We start from the raw sequence: 21,220 nt of genomic DNA, 5'->3' as shown, positions 1-21,220 counted from the left end.
AAATGAATGTTTTCAACATGAAATTTATTTATTTAGGTGAAGCCACAGGAGCGTGTGTTCCTGTCCATCTAGTAAATCACCGGACACAGTTGTTTTTTTTTTTTTTTTTTGTTGCAAAGTTCAAGTTGCAAATTCCCTCTGTTCCCTTCTCGGTTTCTCATCACGAATTACATGATTGAAATGTATTTATTTTGTGTATTTGTTGTGTCATTGTGAAATCGTAGGCCTCCTTTCCCGGGAATCTCCATCTGGTCCTGGTGCTCCGGCCCACCAGCTTCTTCCACCGCACCGTTACCGACATCGGCTTTCGCTTCAGCCAGGAGGACTTCATGCTCAAGATGCCCGTATGGCAACTTCACCTACACTATTTATTATCATTATATTGCTGTTATCACAGTCAGACAGTTCACCACATTGGCTTTGCAGTAAATCTTAAAGGGAAAAAACTCAAATTGGTTTACTGGTCTAATGGATGTGACCCCTGACCTCCACTGTGTTTGTCACCTCCTGGTTTCCTAGACTTAAATGTGATTTGTAATAATTTGGGTCATTCAGGTGGTGATGCTGAGCTCCGTCACAGACCTGCTGAAGTACATCGACGAAAACCAGCTGACATCCGAGTTCGGAGGCACGCTCGACTACTGTCACAGCGACTGGATTGTTTTAAGAACGGTACTGCATAGTTGTGTACAGTACCGGATATAAGTAAATACTGTACAGTGCTGTATATTTTCTCGCCACTGTTTCTGTTGCAGGCCATTGAAAGTTTTGCCGTCACGGTGAAAGACGTGGCGCACATGCTGCAGGCTTTCGGCACTGAACTGGCGGAGGCGGCCATGCCCAGCGAGGGCGACGCCATCCAGAGTCTCCTGGAGTCTCACAATGAAAAGTACAGAAAGCTCAAGGTCATTTAAGTTTATTTTTACAGTATAGAAACATTCGTATGAGTCATTCTAGAGTTGGAGCACAAAAAAGTTAGCTACATGTATTAGTAGAAACATCTACTTATCTGCTAATTACTCTGACACTAAGCTAGGTCCTCTCTTTTATTTTTCATATTTTATTCATGGTTTTAGCCATAATTTGTGTCACTCAAACCACCGTATCCCTGTTGTACACATTATCAGAAAAACACTGATATCACTTTTTCTGTTTATTCAATCTCTTAAGTTTGTTCTTGGACAGTTAGCATAGCAGCTAACAACACAGCTAGCATATAGGCTACTGCTGAGCAAAGAACTTGAACACTAGCATTGATTTGCAACCCTGTTACTGTAATTACAGTCATATAGAAATTAAATTAACATGAAAGTTTACTTTCTTATTCAATTGTAAAAGCCTTATTCAGCAATGTTTTTAAGTATATGTTTATCAGGTGCCTGTGGAACAAGCCAAACACAGCAAATATATAATAATCAACCCAAAAAAAAAAAAAAAAAAATTGGAAACAAATGTTCTATTTTTTTTTTTTTTTTTTTTTAAATCTTGGAATCTAAATTGTCCTCCAAGAACCCATTTCTTCTTCCCAGTATTATTGTTGTTGATGATGCATGCTGACAAAATGTTGTCGCCCGTGACAGGAGGCCATTCGATCGTTGTCAAAAGAGGGTCAACATCTTCTCTCAAGCCTGGAGACCACCACCAGCGCCAGGGAAAACGATGACCCTCACTGGGACGTCCAGCTGGACTGGGAGACGGTTCAACGGTCAGAGATCAAGGAGATGCTGAAACGCATCACGTGTTCTTTATTCATCTCTCTCTCTCTCTTTTTTTTTTTTTTTATTATTATTAAAGGCTCCTGGCTCAACTGCGAGACATGGAGTTGGCCTTCGATGGCTACTTTGAGAAACATCGTCTGAAACTGCATCAGTACCTGCAGCTTCTCGCCTATGAGCAAAGCTTTCAAGAGGTAATATACATATTAATTTCGATTAGCCTCGAAAGGAAACACTTCAGAGAATAAAGTTACATATTTGAGGAAAATTTCCAGATAAATTATGCTAGTGTTTTTTTGTTTTTTAGTTGAAAAGACATTCTTTTTCCAGATTTCCAGAAGTTGTATTACAACAATGGTGTATATTTTCCAGAAAAAGACGCATGATTTTAAATTAGTGATTTTTTTTTTTTTTTTGTAACATTAAATTTACCTTATTATGGCAATAATGTTGTATGTTTTTTTGTTTTTTTTTGTTTTTAGATCAGAAGTTTATATATTTTTTAGGTAAAGACTGGTGTATGTTTTAAGAATAAAAAAAAAAAAAGTAATTAAACACCTATTATTTATTTATTTATTTATTTTTACAAGTGTCAACCATTTTCAGACCCTTCTTTACCCTAACACTTGAAAATTTTTGGGAAAAAAAATGTATCAATCAGCACCTGGCACTGAATGACTGAACTCTGGGGTGGGGGGAAAAAAAAAACGTTTTGGTTGTTTTTGCAACTTCACGAGATTTAAGTCTTAATATTATTAGCATAAAGTCCGATATTTTTTTTATTTAAAATATTTCCAGGTTAAATACAAAGAATTTCGCAAATAAAAAAAATGTACTCTATATATAGTTATTATTATTATTATTATTATTATTAATGCTATAACATTACTTAGAACAAAGTTGAATAATTTCTAGAAAACTAGATGTGCATTTTCAAAACGAAAGCTGTAATATTACAATGCATCATTAATCTCAGCGGATGTGTGTGTGGTTTTTTTTTCCAATTGTGGACCCTGCTATTCCTTTGTAAATTAAATAAATCCCATTTTTGGGATTCCTGTAATGACACATACATTTTAGTCACACCTGAAAAATGTCTACAAGATCAACTTCTCACCCCCATTCTGCTCCCGATTGTGACCTGATAGTCTTCAAATGCAAATTTTCTCCATGTCAAACCAAGAACCCGATTGACTTTGTGTTGCTGGCATTTCAGATGGAGGCGTGCCTTTCCCGTGCGACGTCTCAACAAAGCGAGCTGTCCACGACGGTCGACACGCTGGTTCAAACGGAGCAGGCTCTCAAGCAGCTGGACGCTTTGGAAACAGATGCTCAGGTTTGCCCCACGTGCTCGTTACGCGCCATGTGACTGCCCGGCGATGACGAGGTCTGGAGATAAATGCGGCGCTCGCGTTGTACGCTGCTTTTGTTGTGACAGGAAGCGATGTCGCGCGCCCAGATGGTCGTCCTCCACGGGCATCAGCTGTCGGCGGGCCACCACTACGCCACGGCTCTCATCATGCAGCGCTGCAACGAGCTGCGGCATCACTGCGATGGCCTCAATGCTGCTCTGGGGGACAAACGTTGTCGTCTGCTGCAAGCGCACCGGCTGCTGCTGTCGCTGGAACAGGTAGCACCATCAATTGCACCTCCAACACTGGGAACAAAGTAACAGTATTCGTACTTTGTTACTTGGCGTAATTAGATTTTTCAGGCATGCACTTGAGGTTTTATTTTTGAGTACGTTTTTCTTTTACTGCTTGTTTGATATCTGTACTTTTTTACCCATTATTTTGACAAAATTAGTTAGGTTTTTTTTTTTTTTTTTTTTTTTTTTTTTTTATGGTTGAGCATATGACTGTATTTCTTCAGTTGTAATTATTTTTTTACGGTAGTTTAGCGTATTTTGTTACTCTGTTCACAACATTAGCAAAGCTAAAGGGAACAGGTCGTTTTGATGACCTAGTTTTTTATAGCTAAGATTTAGTTATCAAAATGGACATTATATATAATTGAGAGTGAACATTCATGTTTACTTTTTTCCTTATGTATTTAAGTACTGTACTTTTCAGAGATTACTTTAAAATACAATTTTACATTAAAGGGATACTTGACTCATTGAGCCATTTTTACCAGTAAAAAGTTAATATTTTGTCTATAATTAATGTGGCAACTTCATTATTTTTCATGGACATTTAGTACCTTTAAAAAGTAATTATTCTACTTGCTGTCAACTGATGATGACATCACCTGTGCTGAGGAAGTAGGTACCGACCAATCATGGCTCAGTTTACTGACCAAACCCAGAAAACAGGTGAGCCATGATTGGTCGTTACCTACTTCCTCAGCACATGTGATGTCATCATCAACCGACAGCAAGTAGAAAATTTACTTTTTAAAGGTATTAATTGTACATGAAAAATAATGAAGGTCTCAAATTCGTTCTGCACAAAATATTAACTTTTGACTGCTGAAAATTGTTCAATGAATCAAGTTATTCCTTTTAGGAGATGAATCACTTCTTCTACATTTACCACAATCAGTTTTTTTTTTTTTTTTTTCTTTTTTTTTTAATCTTTATTATTGCTTAAAAAGCATTGTCTAATTGCCCTATGCTATCTTCCAAATATCACTAGCTAATTTAGATTTTTTTTATTTTATTATTATTAATTTTTAAAAACTTGGATAACAACTGTTGCCACCTTATGTAAAATAATGCAAATTATTGAAACTAATTTGTGTGGATTTATTTATTTTTTTAAATTTTTATTTTTTGTACATTTCTGAACCTTAGTACAGGAGTTGAATCAGTTTTATTTATTTATTTATTTATTTATTCCTTCATTCATTCATTCATACAAGTACCAGTAGTTCATCAAATATTTCTGCCTGAGAAAATGCCAAAGCAAATTACTCTTGAATAATTTGTCTCCATCACATCTGAAAATAATGGCTCCGCCCCTGACCTGCACTTAGTCTTACCTTCACCCACTTTAGGCGCAGACCTGGTGTGACGACGGTGCCTACATGCTGGCCAATCAGCTTGTGGAGAAGTTCCAGTCCAAGGAGGGCGCGCAGACCGCTTTGAAGGCCATCGAGAGCTTCCTGGAGGGCTCGCCGGCCATCATGGCGTCCGGGTCTGAAGTTCTGGCTCTGGAATATGAAGCTGTCATCACCCCTCACCTGCAGGTCGGGCACATCTGACCTAGTTGCACAGTGCTACAAAATCAAGAGTCTGAAAAGAACTTAGATTTGTTTTCATCTGTCAGGCGAAGATAAGTAAAACATTTGAGAAGCACGCAGCGGTGCAGCAGATGATCCAAAACCGGCAGACTGGTCTGAAGAAGCTGGCCGACAAACATGTCCGACCGGTCCAGTTGGTGGCCCCTCGTGCTGAGAACCCGCCTCGCTCCAAATCGCCAATATTTTCCCCCAAACATGGTACTACAAGCATAGTTAAGAAAAACTTTGAAATGTCCTATATCTTGCAAAACTGAGTACACCTCTCATATTTTTATGATTATTTTATTTTTTATATTAAATTAACACACAGCCAATAATGTGGAAGGTGCTGGCAACAAAAGCGAGTACACCCCTATGTGAAAATATCCAAATTGGGCCCAGTTAGGGATTTGGACCCTCTCAGTCAATTAGCGGATAATTACGTATGAGAAGAGTCCATCGGGACGTACCTGACTGTCAATTCGTAGTGCTGCTCCGGTGCCAAATACATCAATATGTGTATGCGCGCTTCCAATACTTGAAAGGCACTTTTATGTATAGTACTCGTATGTCCCAAGGGAGGTTGCTTAAAAAATTCTTGCACCCAATTAATTCACTATATCCTTTAGCTTGTTAAGATATATATCTTGTGCTTTAGTACAATCATAATAAGGCCTTGTTTAATATTAGATGATCTTTATACAGTCTGCATTCCACTGTGATGCAATACAGTAGTGAGGCCTTGCTTTAAAAAGAAGAGTCGGTTGACTTCAACTGACTCAACGTGTATTGAAACATTCTATGTGGCGCATTCCAACTTTATTAGAGAAACTGTTGCCATCAAATGCCTCACATGTTCTTCATTAGCAGCTGTTATTTTGTTATCTATTACGTCAGGTTTTTCTTTATCATTTGTAATATAAGCAAGTATTTTTTTTTTAATACCAAATTTTAGTTAAATCTTGCACGTGGTAACATTGTGGATAAAGAAAATCTGCTCTTTTTCCTTTGTGATGACAAATACAAGGAAATTATTGATATTTGTTGATTTATTCCATCATTATTGTAATTTTTATTCATATCATTTCAGGAACAGTCCGAGTGTTTGATTTTTACCTCCAAGTAACTTTGTAGCTTCGAAGTGTCGATAGGTTGTCACATATACGTGAATTTCAGCTATATATCGGTGCTAGTCCCCCCACAAATTTGTGAACAATTGATACAATTTTGGAAGTTTTCATTTTAGTTAGTTTTTATTTTGTTTTAAGTTTTTTTTAATTATTATTTTATTATTATTTAGTTAGTTTTAGTTCATTCTAAAAGGTGGGTTTGTTATTTTTTATTATTATTAGTTTTAGTTATTTAATAAATGCTTAGTTTTGTTTTGTTTTAGTTAGTTTTAGTTTTTTGGTGTTTTTTTTGTTTGTTTGTTTTTTTTTTGGGGGGGGGGGGGCGTATTACTTGTGCGCAATATTCAAAAAACATCCTTGGGAGCAACGTCATCTGAAAGTGCTTTTCTGTTGGCTGCTGCTAGATGACATCACTTCTGTGGGACACATTTTCAATCGTCCTTATTCCGGTTAATATCAAAATAAATCTACCGGTACTCAAAATCACATTTAAAATCATCCCCCTAAGCTCATGCATTAAATTAATTACCAAAGACGAAAACTAAGGATATTTTTGCTAATTATAGTTAGTTGTGTAAACATAAAATGTAGTTTCAGGGTTGTTGTTTTTTTTTTTTTTTTTTTTCCCCCCCCAACTATTTTCGTTTTTATTTTATTCCGTTATGGATTTTTTAATTTTTTTATTTTTTTTTATTTTAGTTTTTTCATTAGTTTTAGTTAACAAAAATAACCTTGCCATGAACCCATGTTACATAACGTTTGTGCTCAGTAATGAAATTATTCAACCTCAACAAACCCCCTTCACATGACGCTCATCAATAGTCCAAGCTAGCATACTAGCCTCACTGACGTGACGCGATCTACCGACAAATGTGCACACTAGCACTTTATACACAAAGATTTCAAATAGGATGCTGACCATCTGATCTGCTTTTTTCCCAGCTGACGGTTTGAAGTTCACCTTTGATCTCCCTCTGCCCGGAAAAAGGGCGTCCCGAAAAGGCCCCAACGCCCGCAAAGTAAGACATTTCAGCAATCTTCTATTTGTTTTTGGGGTGGAGGGGGCGGGGCCATGTAAACCTGAATCGAAGGTGATGTTTGTGTCCAGATCGAGGTCATTCACGACTACCAGGAGAGCCGCAGCTGTGTGTCGTACGGCGTGGAGGGAGAGGACAGCCCGGATGTCCTCAAGCGGTGAGGACACACCCGTCCGTCCGTTTGCCCATCTGTCCGTCTCTTACGGTTCACCTCTCTGATTTAGATGTTTCAATTTTTATTGTTCAAGTATCTCTATGTTTGTCTATTATTGTGTTTTTCTTCATTTTTGTGCTAATTTTTTTTTGCGCGTGTGTACGTGACAGTCACGTGATGAGGGAGCTGATCGAGACGGAGAGGATCTACGTGGACGAGCTTCTGTCCGTCCTTCTGGTGAGAACAAACCTGCTCGTCGAATGTGCACGGAGAGCTCGTCAGTTCAGCTGACTTCGACGACGTTGCAGGGCTACAAGGCGGAGATGGAGAACCCCCTTCTAGTCGCCCTCCTGCCGCCCGTCCTGCACGCCAAGAGGGGCGTCCTCTTTGGAAACATGTCTGACATCTACAATTTTCACAGCAGGCAAGTTCTACAAAAATAAAAATCATGTTTTTCGATGATTGCTTGCCTTATTCTTGATTATTCTCATCAGAATGCAAAATAGCAGTTTAATTTTACGTAATTTATTGTAGAGAAATAAATACCTTTTCATTATTTGTAGCTGTAAATGGTCAGGTGTCCTAATATTTATTCGCTGACCTCTTTTGGGCAACCCAGAGTGTTTCTCCAGGACCTTGAAGGATGCCTGGACACTCCTGAAGCTGTGGGACTTTGCTTTCTTGCCAGGGTGAGAAGCAAATTATTCTGAAAAATATGGCTTCATTATTGTATGCAATCTTTTTTGTCCTTCAATAAATATTGAGGGTTGATATGTCTTCAGAAGGAGAACTTCCAAATGTACGAATGCTACTGTCAGAACAAACCGCGTTCCGACGCTCTGTGGCGACAGTTCTCGGACTGCCCCTTCTTTCAGGTCACATGATCATCCCGCACGTCTAAAATCACAGCTTGGCGGCTGCTTAGCTCACAAAAAAATGTCCTGTATTTATTTGTTTAGGAGTGTCAGAAGAAGCTGGGCCACAAACTGGGCCTGGACTCTTACCTGCTGAAACCAGTCCAACGTCTCACCAAGTATCAACTGCTGCTCAAGGTCGGTCAGCCATCAATAAATTGCAAAAAAACAGGAGAAGGCCCGTTTAAATGCAAATTGTGCACGTTTTCTGTTAAACATTCAGTCCATCTACACACTGCTTAACTCGTTGACTCGCAGCCATTTTCACAGAAGCAACCCCCTTCGCTCCCGGCTATTTTACTGGATTTTGACTGATTTTGCAAGGCCACAGAATATTGTGTCTATTGCTATAAAAACATGGACCCTACCAAAAGAAAGATTAGAGTTTCTTCTTTCATCAGGAAAAAAGTATATTTGTATCTGTTTCCAATTTGCAGCAATTATTATTCACAAACCTGTTGAAAACACTGGCAAAAAGAGCTTGTTGCAACATGGCCCTGGCTGGTCTCTTATACTCTACTGCCACCTTTTGGACATTTTTTGTAATAACTGCCATTGCATTAAGCAACCTCTTCATTTCAGAAGCTCCGTCAAAGCCTTCTGTTTGCTTGTGTATTAAAAACAAAAAACAAAAATTTGTAAATACATTTATGGGAGTGAAGGACAAAGTATTAAAGAAAAACAAACGTGTTTGAATGAGTTAATCAACATTGTTCTAAATGATACTTTAATGTAAGGCTGGTTAGCCTGTGTTTTTAAATTAAACGCAAAGCAGGAACATGCACATGAATTTCAACCACTTTTTATAAAAAAAAAAAACAAAAACAAAAAACGAGCTAACCTTAACTCCCCCAAATACAGCGATCTGAGTTTAGTCGCCGTTGTTAGTGAGTGTATATCAAACTAGTTTGGGATCATAATTTGTGGTATAGTTAGTTACGGTTTCAACTATTACACTAATATGGATGATTGTTAAAAAAATAAATAAAAAAAAAAGAAACGAAAAAGAAAAAGAAAATTAGTCTTTTTAGAATATAGTCCTAATGAGTTGTTTTTGTTTGTTTGATTGTTTGTTTTTTTCCCTTCCCCAGAATAATCGGAGCAATATTACCAAAATCAAAATTAATTTCTTCTTTCCTTCCCTCACAAAACTTTGGCTGTAATATAATAATATTGCAACTTCATTTTGGGAAAAATACTTTATTCATGTCAAATTAATTGGACTTCCCCACCCCCGCCCCCCCCCCCCCTTTAACCCATTATACCTTTAACACATTATACTTTGATATAATGTCAATTTATTTGGCTGGTTAGCCTGTGTTTTTAATTAAACACTTGGTAAAGCAAGAACATGCACATAAACTTAAACTTTCAAAAAAAAAAAAAAAGAAAACAGCTAACCTGAACTACTCCCCCAAATACAGCGATCTCAAACAACTATGATGTCTTACTTCCTTGAAATAATCTATCACTATGTTTCCACAAGGGGCCAAAAATTAATACATTTATATATATATATATATATATATATATATATATATATATATATATATATATAATATAATTAAAAAAAAAAAATTTTTTTGGCCTACAAAGTTTAGCTCAACATGAAATAATAATAATTTAAAAAAAGAGTCAGATGTTGTGAATATGCGATAAATTAAAATTAAATAAAAAGTTCCATAATAAGTTTCCTTTCAATGTTTGCATGTGCTCCCAGGAGCTGCTCAAACACAGCACCGACTGCGAGGGATCGTCTGAGCTGCAGGGGGCGCTAGTGGCCATGCTGGACCTGCTCAAATCAGTCAACGACTCCATGCATCAGATTGCCATCACAGGATATGAGGCGAGGCTCGCAAAAAAAATAAAATAAAATATCTGAATTATTACCCGCTCTGTCCAGACAACTGAGCCGACTTACTTGCACTGCCCCCATAGGGTGACATTTGCGAGCTGGGCCGCGTGCTGATGCAAGGCTCGTTCAGCGTGTGGATCAGCCACAAGAGGGGGCCCACGCGCATGAAGGAGCTGGCCCGCTTCAAGCCCATGCAGCGCCACCTCTTCCTCTACGAGAGCGTGTTGCTCTTCTGCAAGCGGAGGGAGGAGCACGGCGACGGCTGCGACAAGACGCCCTCGTACGGATTTAAGCACTGCATCAAGGTTGGACTTTTCCATTCTCACAGTCCTTCATCTGGTTGACATACAGGAATCCCCTAAAATGCCACTAGATGCCGCCAAAGCGACGTCTGAATAGGAAAGTAGTACACGGTGTCAAGGATGTACGTTGAAGTGCCAGGTAGGAGCTAAGTATAGTCGCCGTTGTTAGTAAATAAATATATAAATACAAATAAATTAATACATTTTTACAAAAATATATAATATATAGTATGTATAATAAAAAAAAATAAAAATCTAATCAACTGTTTAAAGAAAAAAATATATATAGTAGTAATTACAAAAAACGGCCAGCAATGGCAGCAGACTATAAGAGATCAACCAGGGCATGTTGAGAACAAGCGCTTTTCCCCACAATTCTAAACCGATTTGTGAATACTGATGACGCTACATTGTAATGCTAATCGCTGTAAGACGGAAACAGGTAGAAATATACTTTCTTTTCCTGATGAAAGAAGAGACTCTAATCTTTGTTTTGGTAGGTTCCATGTTTTTATCGCAATATAACACAATATTCTGTGGGCCTTGCAAAATAAGTCAAAATCCAGTAAAACAGCCGGGAATAAAGGGGATTGATTTCAGTGAAAATTGCTGAGAGTCAATGAGTTAATAGGGACACAAAAAATAAAAACACATATTAATTTTAGAAAATATTTTAAATCAGTTGAAGAGTTAATAAGTTGACATTCATTTTCAAACAAATGTCTAAAATTTTAAAAACATTCTAAAGTCAGTGTGCCAAACGGATACCGTGGCTTTTAACTCATTCACTGCCTTTGACAAGTATACTTGTCAATCGTATTTTTTAGAGCGGTGCTAAATGGGGGCGAATCTGAGCATGCTCCACTGTAAATATCAAACTTGGAAACAACTTTACTGATGCCCAACCACCGGTAGATGACATCATTGCCCCATTTTATAGGAAATAAACACAGTTTCAGAGTCCATGGGAGAAATGGCTGTATTTTGGCAAACCTACATTTTTCTGCTGTCAATTATAAAAGAACGGGACGGGACAAAAAGTAGGGAGTCTATTCTGTTATTTGGTAGATTCGGTTTATATATAATTATTGAATGTAATATCACGTGAGTATTGGAAATGTAAAAATTTTCTATAATGACTGGCAGTGAATGAGTTAAACTTATTCTCTTTGCAATGTATTTTTTTTTCCTGTAAAAAAAATACAAATAAAATCAATGTATATTTCTTATGGTAACATTGCAAGGCATTTCTATTGCATTTACAGGTGCATATGATAATTGTTTATTTGCCATTAGGTTTATAAGGTGGTCCTTGGGAAAATGTCTCACCAGCCAACAACAATCACCACAATAACAAACATGTATTTAAATAAATATCTTTCTGGCACTATCAAACTGAGCGTAATTATCAAAGTTTTTCATACAACTCTTTCACTGTATCTGGTTAGACTATAAATGTGTTTTTCATAAATCCTGTCCATATTTATAGAACAATCTTTGATTTATTTTATAATGGGCTATTAATAGGGTTGACATCATCTGAAGGATTTCTATTTTCTGCTTTTATGATGTGATAATATCTCATGAGTGTTCCAAAAATATGAAGGAAGTTGTCATAAATATGTTAGAAGACCTGCGGTGTTTGCGTGCGTGCGCGCTCATGTGTCCGTCCCTTGGCAGATGACCGCTGTGGGGATCACGGAGAACGTCAAAGGCGATCCCAGGAAGTTTGAGATCTGGTACAGTGGCAGGGAGGAGGTGTACGTGGTTCAGGTGAGCAAGTTTCTGGAAGAAGTGATTGGTCACTCAAGTGCAAAGGATTCCCACAGGAACGTGTCGTCGTCGCTCTGTTTCAGGCCCCCAGCGTGACGGTGAAGATGTCCTGGCTCAGCGAGCTGCGCCGAATCTTGACCAACCAACAGAAATTGCTGCGAGGTCAGTGGTGGATTATCAGTGATACAAAAAGGTCACAGTCCTGTTAAAAAAAAAAAAAAAAAAAAAAAAAATGAGCGCATACAAAAAAACACACAATATTGTGCTTTTGTACATTGCTGCAATGAGAAATGTGATAAAAATATTATTTATAAATATATACATGTAATATAGGTATTGAGACACTTACTTGTAAGCACACATTGAGTTTCTTCACATATTGACTCTGTTCAGTGTTCACAATAGGGATGTAACGATAGCCAAACATCACGATACGATATCACAATATAAAGGTCCCGATACAAAAATTATCACGATATTGCGGGGAGGTTGGCAATATTTAAAAAAAGATCATAATATTGTAAAACAAAAAGAGTTCATACTAAAAAAAAAGCACAATATTGTGTTTGTACATAACAGCAATGCATCTAAACCACCTCCAATCTCTAATAACAATATTGAGGCACTTACTTGCTCATTAATGCAAGAACACATTGATCACAAGCAAATTCAGTTCCCCTTCATCTGACAATTAGCATAGATTTTAAACATAGAAGGCCAAAACATCCCTAATGAAAATTAAATTGCACTAATGAACTATCCACTAGAGGGTGCAAGAACTACACAAATGGAAATCAACCTGACTTTTTTAACAGATGTGTTCCTTTTAAATATTGTGAACATGACGACAATATTGTGGCAGTTTTAATATCACAATATTGCCCTCATCATTACAGCCCTAGTTCACAAGCATATTATGTTCCCGTCATCTGACCATTAGTTTAGATTTTAAACATAGAAAGGCCAAAACATGCCTTGTGAAAATTAAACTGCACTAAACAACTAGCCACCAGAGGGTGCTAGAACTGCACAAATGGAAATCAACCCGACTTGTTGTGCTGCTTTTAATATCGTGACATGACGACGATGATACATATATATCACGATATTACCGTTATCGTTACATCCCTACTGATGAGTAACCAACTGATACCCAACTGTGTGTTCTCCTTTTTAGATGAGGTTCATCAAAATGGACAACCGGTAGAGCACATGCATCTTTCTCCACCACCTTGTGAGAGGTCAGTTCCCCTAACCCCCCCCCCCCCCCCCCCTTTTTTTTTTTTTTATTCATATTGAACCTTTTCACAATGTTTATAAACATTAGGTGCCAGGCTACCTAAACCCGTGAAACGTGCTTCAAATAATACAAATGTTCAACTGGTGTTACAAGCTGCATAGTCGGCGTTTTGGGTGCAGTTCGGTTCAAAGTGACATCATCCAAGGAAATTTGTATGGGCGCAGCAGCCAGTGTGTCCAAACCTTGTGTGGTCACCCCCCCCCTCCGTCCCCCACCCACCCCCTCAACTGCAGGGCCGTGCGGCCGTCAAGGGGCTGCCTGCCGGGGCTGCACTTGATCTCGGCGACGGCCCACGTGTTCATGTGCCTGCGCTCCCCAAGCCCCCGGCAACCAAGCCCCCGGCAAGGCCCCCAGTGCCACTGACCTGCCGTAAACGCTCAGTGGTAAACGTGTTTGCATAGCGGCCGTCACGACGCACATCGCACACATCGCGTTTTGCATGCAAACGGCAATTTGGGGGGCGTGTTCACAAGTGCGCTGCTGGGTGAAGACAACATTAGGTCCAATAGTTGCAAGAGACGCCAGCTCACTTGTGACTATTGAGCATTGGCAGAAAATGGACAGCTGGATAACTTAAAACCAATCTGACATTCCGCCAAATGAAGTTATCATTGTGCAAGTGTACCTAATGTTGTGTCCTCTGAATGTTGCACATTTTAGCTGACCGAGTCCTTATTTTTGTCATGACGACTTTTTAAGGTGGCTGTTATGTGCTTTCCGAAACTAAATGAATGGAGGGGAGCTTTTTATTTTTCTTGAACTTGGATCTTTTCACAAGCTACTCTCATTGCTGTCTAACAGGGATGTAACGATATTGGCAATATCGTGATATCGCGATATTAAAACTGCCACAATATCATTGTTGTCATGTCACGACATTAAAAGCATGCAGCACATCTGTGAAAAAAAAAGTGCGGTTGATTTCAATTTATGCAGTTCTATCACCCTCTGGTGGTGAGTTTTGTAGCACAGCTTAATTTTTCTAAGGCATGTTTTGGCCCTTCTATGTTTAAAATCCACGCTAAACGGTCAGATGAAGGGGGACGTAACATGTGAACCAAGTCAATATGTGGAGGAACTCTACGTGTGCATGCATTATAGTTTTGGAATTTTCATTGTAGGTAGTTTTTATTCAATTAATTTCCAAAGACTAAAATGAAGGACATTTTCGCTGTAATTATAGTTAGTTTTAGTTAGTTTTGTAAACAAAATGTAGTGCGAGTTCTTGTTTTCTAAAAAGCATTTTCGTTTTTAATTTTTTTTTCTTTTTTTTTTTCTTTTTTGATTGTAGGTTGTCACAATTTTTTTTTTTTGTTTTAGTATGAGTTTTTTTTTTTTTTTTTTACAATATCGTGACCTTTTTTTTTTTTTTAATATATATATATATATTGCCAATCTCCCAACAGTATCGGGATAATTATTCCATCGTGACCTTCATATCGTGATGTTTGGATATCATTACATCCCTAACTGTCTCAACACACCAATGCAGTCCATCCTCGATCTATCGAGAAGCTCGCACACGGCTGTTCCATGTCCCATCATGCCGTTTGGCTGTCTGAATGCCGGCACATGCGCAGGCAGCAGCACGAGCGCATTTCCCAAACAAATGGCAGCGTGTGTGATTTTGTGTGTCGCCGTTGCTAGCAGGAAGCAGCAGAGAGCGTCGGTCAGCTCGGAGGACACCGAGTCGGGGAAGAGCAGCCCGGACGGCCGGCGGTGCACCCACAAACATCAGCTCAACCGCAGGAGTGCGTAACATCGACTTCTCAGTGCGGCACATGGAACACATATTCTGGTTTATTCGAATAGCAGAGGCGGGGCGGAAAATATGGCAGAAAAATAAATTGTCAACTATAGATTCCTTGGGGAAAAAAAGTTGAATTAATGGAGCACTTTGTTACGTTCAAGACTAAAGAGAAAGTTTGTCCAGGTTGGCCGGGAGCTCATCATGACTCGGTGAACGTCTGCGAGGGTCTGGACGAGACGAGCGGCGGCCGGGACGTTTTGCACAAACCTGACACGCAGCTGGTGAAATTGGTGAGTTTGTGGGGTTTTTGCACCTCCTGTGTCGAAAGGGAAAATAATTGCAGACCCTTTAGAATTTCATCCCGAAAATGATTGTTTTGTTTTTTTTCAAAAACATAAATTCAGATATGAAGAAGCCTTTTGGATTAAAGGTCAAATGTCATCAACCAAGAAGAGTCCAGATGCCTCCATTCATTTCTCAATGTCAGAAATTTACATTTATTTAAATGTATAATAATAATAATTATTATTATTATTAGTAGTAGTAGTAGTAGTAGTAGTAGTATTAGTATTACTATTATTATTATTACTATTATTATTACTATTATTATTATTATTAATTTAAATTCTCATTCATTCATTTAATATTATATTGTTGAAAATGATTTAATGTAATTTATTTTATTATTATTATTATTATTATTTAAATTCTCATTCATTCATTTAATATTTAATTGTTGAAAATGATTTAATTTAATTAATTGAATTATTATTTATTTATTTATTTAAATTCTCATTCATTCATTTGATATTATGTTGTTGAAAATATTTTACCTTTTAATTTAAAAGCTTCCAAAGGTCAGAAAGTTCCTCAGTGTAAACATAATTATGATCAGTGGAATATTTCCCAAAGTCTGACATTAGGCCAAAACATTCCTATGACCAAATTTGGTCATTTTTTTCCCCACAAATTGGGAAGGTGTGTTCTGTCATTTTTTTTTAATTATTGGCCAATCATAAATGTTGAAAATGGAAAGTATTCCACCTAGTGTAGCACTATATATAATATAAAGACAAAAAAATTTAATCGCAAAAATGATATATATACTGCTAATTTTGATCTTGTTCATGCAGTTCATTTCTTTCTGTTACTTTAGTCGCCCAAGCTGTCCTTTTTTTGTATGGGCCTTCTGCCATCTAGTGGAGGAGTATTTTATTGTCCTGCCTGCTGAACAACGAATACATTATTTATTGTCGTTAAAAAAAAATTATTTTCAGACTAATTATGAGATGATCCTAAATCACAGCTGATGAACTCACAACTCAATTAGTGCGTCCTCACTCACTCAGTCTCGAGGCAGATATCGAGCCTTGGCGGACTGCCTTCAGAACGAGCCCGACGGCGTCCTCGTCAAATGCGGCGACGTCATCCAGCTGGTGTGCGAGGACAGCAAAGGCCGCTGGTGAGTGAGTGTGTGTGCCGTCCTGGTGTGAACAACACGTGTGCACGGACATGCGGAGCAACAGAGAATATATATAGGTTTTTTTTTCCTGCTCACGATCTCATTTAGGCTGGTGAAGAATCTGAGTCGACACCAAGACGGCTTCGTCGCGTCCGCCATCCTGCAAGTCACCATAAGAGGGAGCAGTCGAGCAGGCTCCTCCAGACTCAGGGGTACGTCAAAAGAATTTTGGATTCCAGTCGAGGTAGCAAAAATACTCACTTTTTGCCCTTCGAAGTGGAAGTACAGATGTGCTTAAGTAGTAGTGGTCCATACAAATATTTTTTTGTATTTTTGTTTTTCTTGCAGAAACGGGCAACGTCAGGATGAGAAAGCTCAGTTCTCCGTAGAGAGCAACGCTCGTGATCAGACCAAAGAAGGACATCCTGTCTTGATTTTGTGGCACTTTAAGACGTTGGACTTTTTTTTCCCCACATCCTCACAGATTGGGACTGACAATCCGTACTGATGTCTCGTCGTATGGGCGACGGATACCGAGCACAAAGACTGCGGGAGCGTCATGTTTTTTTTTCCCAGGATTTCACAGTGCCGACGTAAGCGGGAGTGGCTCAATTTGAGCAAGCCTTCATCGGTCGCATGTGACTGAATGGACGCTCAGTCACGGACGGATGTTTGACTGCAAATATCATCCGATAGGAAATATTGAAGAAGAAAATCATGGACCTGAAGATCATAGCACACGTTCGTCACAAGGCGCTGATCTCATTGTAGTACTCATTGGAGACACTAGGGGGCATACTGACGCTCTTGTTTTTATTTTTTTTAGACATCACGCCCAGTTTGGAAGGGAATTTCTAGCCATTTGTATCCATCCTTCCGTTCTATTTCCTCATGTGCCAAAATTAGTTTTTCACTCTGTTTTTTTCATCTCTTCTCAAGGCAGCGAATCGTCTGAGTGAGCAAAATGTTTTAATATGTTAAGAATGAAGAAGACAATCTCAGCGACGAGGAAGGAATGTGGCCTTTGTGTGTGTTTGCTGGCTCGGGTGTGTTTGAGTTTTTTTTAAAGGGTAAGTCAAGCGAAAAAAAAAACCCCAAAACATTTCTTGACAATAATATGTTCTATGCAGCCCCACTAGTATAAATATGGTATTCTGGTTATTATTGTGTTGGCGGCCATTTTGTCACTTCTTGTCGAGTGAAAATGACGTCATAGTTTCCTCTGGTAACAGCCAATCACAGATCCGCTTCAGAAAACAGAGCTGAGCTGTGATTGGCCAAACTGTGATGTCATCTTCAGTCGACCAGCAAGTGACAAAATGGCCAACCACCGAGATGGATAATGCTGCATAATTCTATATTAATCGGAATGTCATGTTTAGACTAGTGAGGTCACATATAACATATTATTATTGTCAAGAAATGTTTATGGTTGACTTCCCCTTTAAATCTATTTCTAGCCCTCCTCCATAGTTTGACATGGCATGATTGCGAAGGAAGAAGCGGATTGGCCTGGTTAACAATAGATTTATTATGACAATACAGTAAAGAGGAAATAATGTAAAGGGTGTCGATATTTGGCCATGATCGCCTCATTCGCTGACTTCACTTGTGTATTTCAACAATGGACAGAGACTGTGCACGCTTTGCTTTTTAGCCGCCGATTCATAAGAAATTCCTAATTGAGTTCAGATGCATATTCGGTGGGTCTAAAAGCGAAAGTGTGCGTGTAGATTGTTACTCCCAGATGAAAGTTTGCTATAAACTGAGTCATAAAACTAAAGAAAATAACACGTTATGAATTTAAACACCAAAATGTTCAACGAAGCTACATAATAAAAGTCTGCTAGCTTGATGCTAACATATTGTGAAAGGCTAAGGGTAATTAGCCTTGATTCTGTAGTCATTACAATTCTTCAGACAACAATTTAAACACAGAAATGTTCAAGAAAATCAGTTTTGAACTTGACTCCATGCTCTTTGGACTTAGTAGGGGACCTTCTCTGCCTTTTTTTCTCTTAATTATGCTGCATGCCATGCTGACTTCAACGTGAGCGAGGATTCAACACTTCATGAAATATTTTCATGTATATACGTTGGATATGGAAATGTATCTCAGAAGCAGCCCGGTCACAGGACATGTTTCCTTTTAATTAAGATGACTCGACTTGACTTTGTCCAAATGATTATTTTACCTTCACTTTGGTGAGCCCGCCTCCCGATGAAATCACCTCAAGAGCCGCGTTTGCTCGTGCAACAAAACGAGCGGATGTTTTTCTTGTAACTGTCTTCAAAAATGCTGCAGATTTCTTTTGCACAGACACGGGAACCGACACCAAACGTAATCTTGAAGTGTTCCTTCATTCCTGTGGAGCCGAGAAGCCTCAACTTGGCGAACGAATGTTTCTTTTGATGCAACGGAGCAAATATGGACAGATTTGCTTTGTTGGCTTTATTTGCACATTTTTAGCGATAGCAAACCACAGTCGGGTTGATAAGATATTTATTGCAATAACTGCTGTTTAAATAAGGCTCCACTTTTGATAATTATACAATGTTTGAGAAATGCAATATTGGTCCATAAACAGTGTTTGAATCAATGTGTCTCATTTTCAGGGTTTTGATTAAAGCCTACGCAAATAAGAAATAAGTGCAGATGTTCTCTTTTAGTGGCTTTTTGCTCAGAAAACGACGCTGTGGATTGTCCGGCTTCTGCATGGGAAACATTTTTTTTTATTTTTTTAATATAACCAACAGATGGCAGCAAGTTGTAAACCTGGCATGAAAACTACAGTATTACTGCACCGGCTTTTTCGGTTTGTTTTGTTTTTGGTTTTTGTTTTTATTTCAGGTGTCATTTGGACTGAAGTGAGGTCACCAGCATCCATCTTAGGCTTGAAATTTGACATCGGAGCAGGATGTTGCTCGTTGTATTGTTATGCTTCAACAAGCTGGCAGATTTTGTTGACGCTGCATAAGAAGATTTCTCAAAAATCTGTCAGGTCTGTTTGGAACAATCACTTGAGTAGAACGCAGCAAGAATTTTGAAAATCGATTGATTAGTTCTGTAGAATTTTAATATTTCTTAGTGCGTGTCAGGAAGTTTTTTTTTTTGGTGATATCACCTTTAGAAAACATTTTCAGTGAAACAGAATAACTTGATTCTTTCTCAACATGGCTCCTCAACACTTATTTATCTCCTGCTCGGGGAAGCCTTTCTCTGATTGGCTGACAACTTAAGTTTTAGTTAATATCTACCAATAAGCACACCAAAATTTGATGCGTCAAAATTTAGCGTGATTTGTTTTCAAATGTTGTCATTTGCCCTTTGGAACCCGAATCCAGTCTGCAAACTATTGGTCTCATAGGCTTGCAATTTAACAGCTAAGCTTGGAGTCATAAATGGGTAAATAAATAAAAATGCTATTACAGTATAGAGATATTTTGGGGCGAATTCTTCCATAGAACAGCTTTAAGTTTAACATTGAAGTTATTTTGGAAAACGTTTATTTATTTGCAGAAATGGTGGAGCCATTTACTTGCTTTTAAGTTTGCATCCTGACGAACCTTTGAGCTCCTCTGAATGTTTTGTTAGAATTTTAAAACAAATGTGCTTTAATCTGAAATTATTTAAACTCATTTGCTCTCCAATAACGTATATGTTCTATTTTAAATGTATAGTGTCCCAAAGATCTATTTATACGTTTTTTTTTATGTTATTTTATAGTAGACTAGAGCATACAGAAGGCTTTGATGCAGCCTCTCAACTGCAGAGAATGGGTGGAAAAAAACATTGGTAGTAATTACAAAAACGGCCAGCAAGTGGCAGCAGAGTATAAAAGGGCCACGATGAAAACAATTCTAAGCAGATTTGTGAATCGTGATAAAACTGAGATATATTCTAATGCTAATTGCTGCAAAACGGAGACAGATAGAACTACACTTTTTTTTTCCTGATTAAAGAAGAGACTCTACATTCTTTTGGTAGGTTCCATGATTTTATAGCAATAGAAAACAATATTCTGTGGGCCTTGCAAAATCTATCAAAATCCGGTAAAACAGCTGGGAGCGAAGGGGGTTGCTTCAGTAAAAATTGCTGCGAGTGAATGAGTTTAAAAAAAAAAAAAGTTTAAACATTTTGCAAATCTGAACAGTATTTCAATAAATATAAAGACATTTCAAGACATTTCAGCAAAGTTAAGAGTTGGACTTTTTATTTATTTATTTATTTATTTAAATTTAATGCCAATATTTTCCCTTTTACTGAAAATGAATATCTGCTCCAAATATCGGTTATCAGCCTCCTTGAGTATGAATAATCGGTATCGGCCCTGAAAAAAAAACAGTATTCGGTCTATTGCTAACAATTTCCAGGTACTACCAAGTAATTATGATGACAAACGTCCAATTCAGCCATAATTTTGACAGAAGGAGGTTAGGGCCAGTGAAGAGGGGAGAAGAAAAAAAAAAGTTTGGCAGGATTCTCACTTTATTTCTTGAATTCTCACTTTAAAGGTCAATCAGAATTTAATCTCAGAATTCTGACTATAAAATCAGAATATTCTGACTTTAAAGTAAAGTCAGAATTCTGAGATTAAAGTGAGAA

General features: G+C 38.0%; 1 protein-coding gene across 1 annotated transcript in view; it reads left to right on the top strand.

Moving 5' to 3' along the window:
• mcf2a (MCF.2 cell line derived transforming sequence a) overlaps positions 1 to 19,264 on the top strand; it is a 30,790-nt gene extending 11,526 nt beyond the window's left edge. The window contains 26 exon segments of the mRNA XM_077532084.1: positions 225 to 344; positions 556 to 672; positions 756 to 905; positions 1,581 to 1,705; positions 1,795 to 1,909; positions 2,932 to 3,051; positions 3,154 to 3,345; positions 4,713 to 4,904; positions 4,985 to 5,156; positions 7,010 to 7,086; positions 7,176 to 7,261; positions 7,429 to 7,495; positions 7,567 to 7,682; positions 7,878 to 7,947; positions 8,041 to 8,133; positions 8,218 to 8,310; positions 9,893 to 10,018; positions 10,111 to 10,332; positions 12,010 to 12,102; positions 12,186 to 12,264; positions 13,280 to 13,343; positions 15,053 to 15,153; positions 15,336 to 15,442; positions 16,502 to 16,614; positions 16,723 to 16,826; positions 16,963 to 19,264. Of these exon segments, the coding sequence (XP_077388210.1) occupies positions 225 to 344; positions 556 to 672; positions 756 to 905; positions 1,581 to 1,705; positions 1,795 to 1,909; positions 2,932 to 3,051; positions 3,154 to 3,345; positions 4,713 to 4,904; positions 4,985 to 5,156; positions 7,010 to 7,086; positions 7,176 to 7,261; positions 7,429 to 7,495; positions 7,567 to 7,682; positions 7,878 to 7,947; positions 8,041 to 8,133; positions 8,218 to 8,310; positions 9,893 to 10,018; positions 10,111 to 10,332; positions 12,010 to 12,102; positions 12,186 to 12,264; positions 13,280 to 13,343; positions 15,053 to 15,153; positions 15,336 to 15,442; positions 16,502 to 16,614; positions 16,723 to 16,826; positions 16,963 to 17,003 (2,955 nt within the window). The 3' untranslated portion in view covers positions 17,004 to 19,264.
• Positions 19,265 to 21,220: the final 1,956 nt, after the last annotated feature.

This window comes from Festucalex cinctus, chromosome 9 (genome assembly GCF_051991245.1).
Source record: "Festucalex cinctus isolate MCC-2025b chromosome 9, RoL_Fcin_1.0, whole genome shotgun sequence".
In the NCBI taxonomy this organism is placed as follows: Eukaryota; Metazoa; Chordata; class Actinopteri; order Syngnathiformes; family Syngnathidae; genus Festucalex; species Festucalex cinctus.
The sequence above is the reverse complement of the archived record's forward strand: the minus strand, read 5'-3'. Positions and strand labels throughout refer to the sequence as shown.